General features: G+C 37.6%; 1 protein-coding gene across 1 annotated transcript in view; it reads right to left on the bottom strand.

The window, feature by feature from the left end:
* Positions 1-4170: 4170 nt before the first annotated feature.
* LOC110595158 (uncharacterized protein KIAA0895-like) overlaps positions 4171-8869 on the bottom strand; it is a 12365-nt gene continuing 7666 nt past the window's right edge. Inside the window, exon 2 of the mRNA XM_021709793.1 lies at positions 4171-4961. Within this exon, the coding sequence (XP_021565468.1) occupies positions 4171-4961 (791 nt within the window). The remainder of the gene's footprint in view (positions 4962-8869) is intronic.

The following is an 8869-nucleotide window of genomic DNA, read 5'->3' as shown; positions in this document are numbered from 1 at the left end:
CTGTAGCTCAAACAAAGTAACTTCTGTCTGATTTCTAATTTGCTGCTGTGTCCAGTCAGCTCCCTGCAATCATGTATGACCCCTACACAGATCCTGGAGGCATCTGACTTTGTGGCCCCATATACACGACTACATAAAGTTTGCTAACTATGAAGATAAAAATCAGAATTTATTTCCTAACATAATGCAGTTGGTCCATGTAGGTACTTACTGTTAAAATCATGAACACTAAATGCAAATGCATTGCTATGTCACAGAACATTGTGTTATGTTGTTTTGGTGCAGGAAAGAAGGAGCTATCAGAATCAGAGTCCCTTCCTTTAAGTTACCCATGACAGCATGAAATAACTGAATTCCATTAAATTCAAGTAATAAAAAATTTAGGACACTATGGTTGCACAAGGATAATTTTTTCACTTATATAGATATATATTAATATTAATAATATATAATACTTTAATTCTTAAATTATATGATTGTAATGGAAATGCCTTTTTTGAGAGCCATCAAACACCTTTTGAAAATGACCTTTCCTTACAGTTTTCTTTTTCAACCCATATTGCAACTACATTGCTTTGCTCATGGACATATCTTTTTATAAGAAATCAAGATATTTCACTTTTAATATTTTATTATTAGAAAGGTGAGATGTTTATATTTAGTAAAAGTATGACTTTGGACTGGGCACAATGGCTCACACCTGTGATTTCCCAGGACTTTGGATGGCTGAGGCAGTAGGATTGCCTGAGGCCAGGAGTTTGAGGTCAGCCTGGACAACATAGTGAGATCCTGCTTTTAATTTAAAAGAAACAACAACAAAAAGTGTGACCTTGTTCTGGTCAGAACACCAGCGTGCTCTGAGACCTACAGTGCTCTGGCTTTTCCTGGCTGCTACTCTTCCTTTTCAGAAGATGCCTTGCCTATGCTCTTCCTTCAGGATACTATAGGCCTTTGATGACAGGGGTTAATTTTACAAGTGAGTAATGAAAATAAAATAAAAAACAGGCCAGGTGCAGTGGCTCATCACCTATAATCCCAACACTTTGGGAGGCCAAGATAAGAGGACTGCCTGAACCCATGGGTTCAAGACCAGCCTGGGCAACTTGGCAAGACCTTATCTCTACAATAAATAAGTAAAAATTAGCCAGGTGTGGTAGCACATGCTTTCCAGTTACTTGGAAGACTGAGGCAGAAGGATCACCTGAGCCCAGTAGGTCAGGTAACTGTGAGCATGCCACTGCACTCCAGCCTGGGTGACAGAGTGAGACAGCAACTCAAAAAATAAAAAAACTAAAAAAAAAAAGTGACTAATGTTCTCACATTATTCGCTTGTAAAATTATTTAAATGGTCTTGTTTATAAGTAAGTTGCTCATGTAAACAGCTGCTTTTTGTTGGCAATGCTTTAGTGCCAACTTTCTGTTTCTCACATTGAAGAGAACAAAGACACTGCCAGAGTCATAGGAAGATATTTATTCTTAAAGTATACATTTTACTTGAAGATGAGCGATTTACATTTTTCTCTAATAAAGATATACTATAAAGTATAATGCAAAATTCACATGAACTTAAGACAAAACATAGATTTTAGCTGAAATATTCACTGCTCAAGAGCACCAACAAGGACCCACTTCTACCCACCAATAAGGATGTACCTGACATGGAACAGCTTTTGTAGCCTCTAATCCCAGATCATTTTCTTAGCACCTAAGAAGGACTGTACTCTTTTCTGAAAGGTCCAAAGCCACAGGAAACGGACCTCCTTAGTTTCTGTCAAGTTTAAACTTACCCAAGAGTTGGGGAGCTGAGGCTACCATGGCTGCCAGTGTGCAGCTAGAGTTACAGTCTGCCTAAAGTTAAAGTCCAGTCCCACAGCCCATGCTGGATGCCCTGCACCACCTCAACATCTTGACTGCCTCCCTAGGGACCTACTACCTAGACCAAAAAAACCTGAGGCCTGGAACACTTTGACATTGATGGGGAAACTAGAGCTTGAGCACTGCCTCAGTTCCACTGTGGCAAACCTACCTGTGCATGGAAAGTTTAGCATCGTTCTGCCAATCTGTACACTGAAGAGGATCACAGTCATCTTCCAAAACGATACAGACTGCCTGCCTTTGAAAAATCCAGATTGTGAAACTCAAGAGACTGTCAAATGGGAATTGGCAAGGCCTCCAGAGTAGAAGCCAGAAGTCATGGGGCTACTTGGCCATCCTTGTCCCTTTGGGTAGTATGTTATCTGAGTCCTGGAGACCAGCCCTGAAGCTGCTGCTTTATCTGAGGAGTGGACAGATACATGATGTCATGTCATAATTCACTCAGATGCTAAATAGGAATTTAAGCATGAGAGGCCTTCCAGAGGCCTTGTACTATGAATTTCTTTTATTTGATTAAAGAGGTTTAAACAGTAAACTTGGCATTCATTGAGAACATTCTCCCAAATGGTGGCATTTGAGGTACAAGTCAGCTAAGACTGGTGGTGCTATTTAGAAGTTTCAAGCAATCCAAGTGTAGGTTTAATTTCCTGAAGCTAGAATGGGTCAAAATAAAAACTGTAATGCCACAAGCCAAGTAATATCAATTCTCAATCTGTGGAACTGATGAAGCTCCCAAATTGCCTTCCAGAGAAATAAGAGCACATTCTTTTTTCTCAAATGGTGATATATCTCTTTCCCAACAGACAGAACTGTAGAAGGTCTCCAAGTTAAGAAATATTGAAAAATAAATCTCAGTCATCTTTTTTAGCACCAAGGAGGGAAAATGCAAATAGAATTTTATAATTGCAAATTTTACATTTATCAAAGCCTTATTCAATCAACTGCAACTTCCACCAAAAAAATGACTGCAAGATAGGGATAAAAATAACAGCTAACCTTTTTATTAGTGCTTACTAGGTGCCATGCACTATGCTAACTGCAATATATTCACTAAGCATTATAATTAATTATTAAATTAACCTCTTTAATTAGGTATTTTCTTTACTCCATTTTACATATATGGGATATAGTAGAGCCTAAATATGTAATCTCTATGTTAATACTGCCTTCTCCCACACCAAAATGCCACTTTATATTAGTGATGTACCAATTTGAGTCACAATTTTTAGTACAACCTCAGAACACTTTTAAAAAAGTGAATACCCATTAAAAAATGCAAAAGCAGTAGAAAAAAATTTCTTCTAACAAAGGAAAATAAACAGCATCATTAAAATTATTATCCTTACATAATGACTTTATATAGTTAAGCTTTACATAATGGATTCAAAGGACTGGTCAGATTCCATGACATCTAAAATAAACTGCAAAAACATCTGCTGGCCACAGACCAAATAACTATATTGTATTATCAGCAAAAATGCTAAAATAGGACATGCGCCACAGGCAAATAGAACCATGCAGTCATTTCCAATTCCTTTTTCAATCACCGACAAAGCCAAATTGAAGCTAATACTATAAAAACCTGTACAAAGTTAATTTAACCAAATGTAATCTGTCCTTATGATCTCAAAGCTATGCCCTGCAGGTAAGCCTCAGCCAATTTCTCTTCAAATACTTTGGGAAACTTTTAAAAATGTATTGTAGTCCTGTAAAACACAAAACTATGTGCTAAGGATCCAAACTGAACCATTTAGAAAGCATTATTCATATCATTCACATCACAGTTTGATAACCTTGAAGACAGTTTTTTAAATTCCATTATTTTCTTCTTTAAATAAGTGCTTAAATATTTATTTGATGATTAATAATTTTTGTGAAGCATTAACAAGTTTATGACCAAGAATCAAGCCTAGGTCCCCAAATTGCTTATAGGAGCCTAAGCAGACTGGAAATGTAAAACTGTAGGAAGAACCAGAGATTGTCTGTCCCATCTAAGGCATTAAAAAAATCAGTCAGAAAACAAAACATAGTGTGGGCTGCCTGACACTTGTCTGTGGATAGATAATGGGCCACAAGTTTGTAACTCCCAAATGAAAGCTCAGAACCAGTCTGAAGCTGTTTTCCTAATATAGTTGCTTCCTGTCACAAAGAGTTTATGTAATAAACTCTTTATAGATTTGGATTAGTGTGAAGTAGTTTACACATAGGTGATACCACTCACCTGGAGAGTCCTTGTCACATATCTACATGTCCTGGGTGGGAATTAACTATAACATATAAGTAATTGGATTATTTTTAAATGTTTTTTGGCTTATTAGACCATAGATAATTGTTGTAGCTACATAAAAATGAAATACCACTACTGAAGTGGCACTTTACCTGCTTAAGAAATCGGTCAGATGCGTTGCTGTGCTTGGCTAATACACTTGGCAGAGCAGGATTAGCATACTCAAATTGAGGATTGTAGGTATAGTCAGATTTGAAGAATCTCAGTTTTTCTTTCTCTAAATTGGTGGGCTTTATAGCAGTCAATATACAAAATTTCTTTCCAGAAAAGTCATCTCCTTTTTCAAAGCTTCTAGACAGCTGAGGCTGTGGCTGTGGTTGTGATTTTGGCTTTGGCAGAGTGGAGAAATGGTACCGCTTGACCTTGCTTTTGGGCTTAGGTGGCAGTACTATGCTGTTCCCTGTAACAGAGATATCATGTGTAAACTTTACAGGACTTGACACTGAACTAGTGACAATAACAGCAGGCTGCCTCTCCAGGCAGTACCAAGTACCACTGCCCATCACAGGCACTGGGGCTTTTAACCTGCGAGAATCTTTACTACGAGAAGAGCTAGGAGATTTGCCGGGTTTTCTACATCTTTTGGAGTAGGTGGAGGAAGACTGCTTTTGTGAATGATGCTTTTTCTCCTCCTTGCTCTGGAGTAAGACATTGTAACTACTGGTTCCAGTTGTGAAAATGTCCTTTAGTATTCCCGGGGATAAATGTGAAATGCTTCTTTTGCTGTCAATGATCAATGAATCTTCTGCATTTAGAACAGACTTCTTAGCAAGTTCTTGTTCAGGCCAGTGAAGCTTTTCTGTGTTTAATAAACAAAAATCAAAACAAAAGAAATAACAAATATACCAGATGAAGCAAATTGTTTATTATATGAAAAGTATTCTGAAAGTTCTTTAAACATTATAATTTTGCAACAATCCTTTGGAAAAAACGTTTTAAATGTTAAAAATTAAAAGGATGTATAACTAGATGTATTACTAAACTTTGGTCATGCTAGATACTTTCACTTCTTTATAAGTTAAATAATCTATAAAAATCCTCAGATTTAAAGCATTTAGATGATCAAAGTCTAATATACATAGATGTGAGATAATACACATAAATAATCTGAATACTCAACTCTACTAAGGAATGTACATTTCACAGAAAGGATTCATTTTAAATAACTATTTTTAATAATAAAGTAAAACTCAAGGTATTTTCAAAGCCAATATAATCTTGATATTTGCAACTATACATAAAAGTAGCCATTAGTAAAAGAGGGACAACAAAGCCTTATTTACCTTAAAACCATTTTTAAGATTTAAACAGGTGATATATGCACATTCAAACATGTTTTAGTAATGTCACTCAGTATTAATAGCTGGTTGATTGTCTTCATAATCCTAAACTACAGTTTGAGGTTAAAAAAAAACAAGCTTTTGCTGGGCACAGTGGTTCACACCTATAATCCCATCACTCTGGGAGGCAGAGGTGAGAGGATTGCCTGAGACCAGGGGTTCGAGACCAGGCTGGAAGGCTGAGGCAGAAGGATCACCTGAACCCAGCAGGTCGAGGCTGCGGTGGCCATGAGCATGCCACTGTGCTCTAGCCTGGGTGACGGAGTGAAAATCTGACTCAAAAAAAAAAAAAAGAAAAACAATTTTTTTTGGAAAGTTAGAAAACAAATTTTTATGAGCCTTTAACATCGAAGTTTTAAAAAAGATTTTTTTTAATTACTATTACAAAGGTATCAGTATATCAAATGGCAAGTTAAGGAGAGGGCAGCTCTTTTTAGACCTGTTGTGCTTTAAACAGGTAAGTGCTTTAAACAGGTAAGAATTACTGGATATAACTGTTGTTCATGTACTGCTTTAAAACTTGTGTTCATTTGTACTCTTTCATTCAATAAATATGTAGAATACTATTAATTAGGCACATGGCTCTGGCAAACATCTGTATAAATACATTGTTCTTGCCTATAATGGGCTTCAAATCTGGCTCTGAAGAAAGAGCATCCCCATGAAGATTTGAATGACAGATAATACAATGTGTTATGATGAAATGTGAAAAAGAAAAGATGTAAATAATAATCTGGAGTTCAAAGAAGGAAGAGATCAATGTAAAGATAAATAGATGAAATTTCAGGTCCAGCCTTAAGAGCTTCCAGACTCAATTCTAAACTGACAAAGAGTTTGTCTTAAACACAGCTTATCTGAATAAGACTCAGCTCAAGTCCTGTCAATAAATGTTCACTGAATAAATAAATGAATGAATGCGTAAATGACCCTAAACATGCCATCCTCCAACCATTCTGGAAAAACAGGTAATTATAATTCTGGGACCATTCTGTATTTCTATGAGATTACTACGGAGACAGAAATATAACAGGAAAGAACCTAAACCAGTGGTTCTCAACTGAGGCCAATTTTATCCTCCAGGGTAAAATTTGGCAATGTCTAGAGTGTCTAGAGACATTTTGATTATCACAACAGGGGAGGGGCTACTGGCATCTAGGGAGTAATGGCCAGAGATGCTGCTAAACATCCTTCAATGCACAGGACAATTTCCTACAACAAAAAAATTATTTATTCCAAAATGTCGATAATGTCCAGTTGGAGAAACCCTGTACTAAATGTCAGAGTTTTTCTGTTTGTTTATTGTTTATTTTTTTTTTTTAGCTGGAATCTCACTTTGTCACCCAGGATAGCAGTGGCATGCTCACAGCCACTGTGGCCTCGACCTGTTGGGCTCAGGCAGTCCTTCTGCCTCAGCCTTCCAAGTAGCTGGAACTACAGGTGCGTACCACCATGCCCAGTTAATTTTTTGATTTATTGTAGAGACGAGGTCTTACCAAGTTGTCCAAGCTGGTCTCGAATCCCTGGACTCTGGCAATCCTCTTGCCTCAGTCTCCAAAAGTGCTGGGATTACAGACTTGAGCCACCGCACCCAGCCTTAAATGTTAGTTTTTAAAGGTCAGAAGTCATAGAGTTTAAGTTGAAGAATCAGTGTCAGGTCAAAAGCAGATAATGAAACAATCCAAATATGTAAGTACCTAAAAGTTCTTTTTATTTACTTATTTTTTTTAAGAGACTGGGTCTCACTATGTTGCCCAGGCTGGTCTTCAACTCTTGGCCTCAAATGATCCTCCTGCCTCGGTCTCCCAAAGTGCGAAGATTATAGGTGTGAGCCACCATACTTGGCTAAAAGTCCTTTTACTTACATTTTTCTAGGCCAGCATGTGAAATCTGTCTAAAAGATAAAATAAAATTATATGAACTTGCAGAGGCTAAATGTACAAGTTTAGAGGTAGGAGCTAGATTGTACAGGATCATGTTGAAGATGGATTGTACAAATAAGCCATTCAATAAATGTTAAAGGCTCAACAAGCCAAAACTAAGAGGGCAAATAAACAAAACTTCCATCACAGGCCGGTAGTCTAAAAGACTTCAGCATTGCCAACTGATAGCCAAAACTGGGCAGGATAGACAAACAGGCTTAGGAACACCAGGACGCAGGCTGTAGCCCAAATGCCCAAGAACAACATCAGTTCCCCTAAAACGATAAAATTTAGGAGACAAGAGGTGACAATGAAAGACTGAAATGGACACTAAGAGGGAAAGGGCAAGAGAACTGAGATAAGAACAAAGGTATCATAAGCCTAGAGAAGTAGGATAGTGACTAGGTGTAGCCAGAAAGGTAAAGGGAGGTAATCAGGTTTTTTCCTCATTTGATCCTCATAATAAAAGGAGAAAAAGTTACATCAAATTAAAATCAATGAATAAGACTACTCTGAATAATTGCTATTTTCATTGTGCATTACCTGCATGTTGTGTTGACTTTTAAAAAGTGAATATTCAATGTAAAAATGCTCTTTGATTCTGAAGACTTTGTAACTTTATGACCAAAGAACTGAGCTCAGAGTTATTTTGTTATAAAGCATCAGTTACCTCCAAATGCATAATTTTGTCCATATCAAAAAGCCTAGACATTTCAGGATACTAAAAAAAAATCCTAAACCACCTGCCAAAACACTCAAGGAGTGGAGGATGGCAGAGGGGTGACAGCATGTGCCTGACAGAACTCCTCTCCCCAGGAATTGTAACATTTCAGTTCACTTGCTAATTATCTCCTGAGAGCTTACTATCAGTCCTTTTGAAGCCCCTTCTGCTGCTGAGTAAAGTTTGGGAATGTTAATGGTATATCTATTTTACAAATGCCAATCCTGCCAAATGTTGGATATCCCATGAAGTTCATAACAGTGGGGCATGTGGTTCTTCATGCAACTCATACAAGATGGATATAAATTAACTTCTGAATCAACACATTAATCGTATTTCAGTTGCATTAAAAGGTATCATAGAACCTAAAAGACCATTTCTGTAATTTTAAATACTATTGCTTACTTTATGAAAAAAAGACTTTTGAACTTGCATAAGCACATAATAAGAGGCTGATAAGATTTTCAGTTGTCTATACAATTTATTAAAGAATATCTCAAGCCAGGCTCGGTGGCTCAGCCTGTAACCCCACACCTTTGGGAGACTGAGGTGAGTGGATTGCCTGAGCCCGCGGGTTAGAGACCCGCCTGGGCAGGTGAGACCTCATCTCTACAATAAAATCAAAAAATGAGCCGGGTGTGGCAGCATGCACCTGTAATTCTGGCTACTCGGAAGGCTGAGGCCGAAGGATCACCGGAGCCCAGCAGGTCAAGGCTGCGGTGGCTGG

Source organism: Carlito syrichta, unplaced genomic scaffold, assembly GCF_000164805.1.
Source record: "Carlito syrichta isolate Samal-C Ts95f unplaced genomic scaffold, Tarsius_syrichta-2.0.1 Scaffold286961, whole genome shotgun sequence".
NCBI classification, from domain to species: Eukaryota; Metazoa; Chordata; class Mammalia; order Primates; family Tarsiidae; genus Carlito; species Carlito syrichta.
This window is presented reverse-complemented; position numbering and strand designations above follow the sequence as displayed.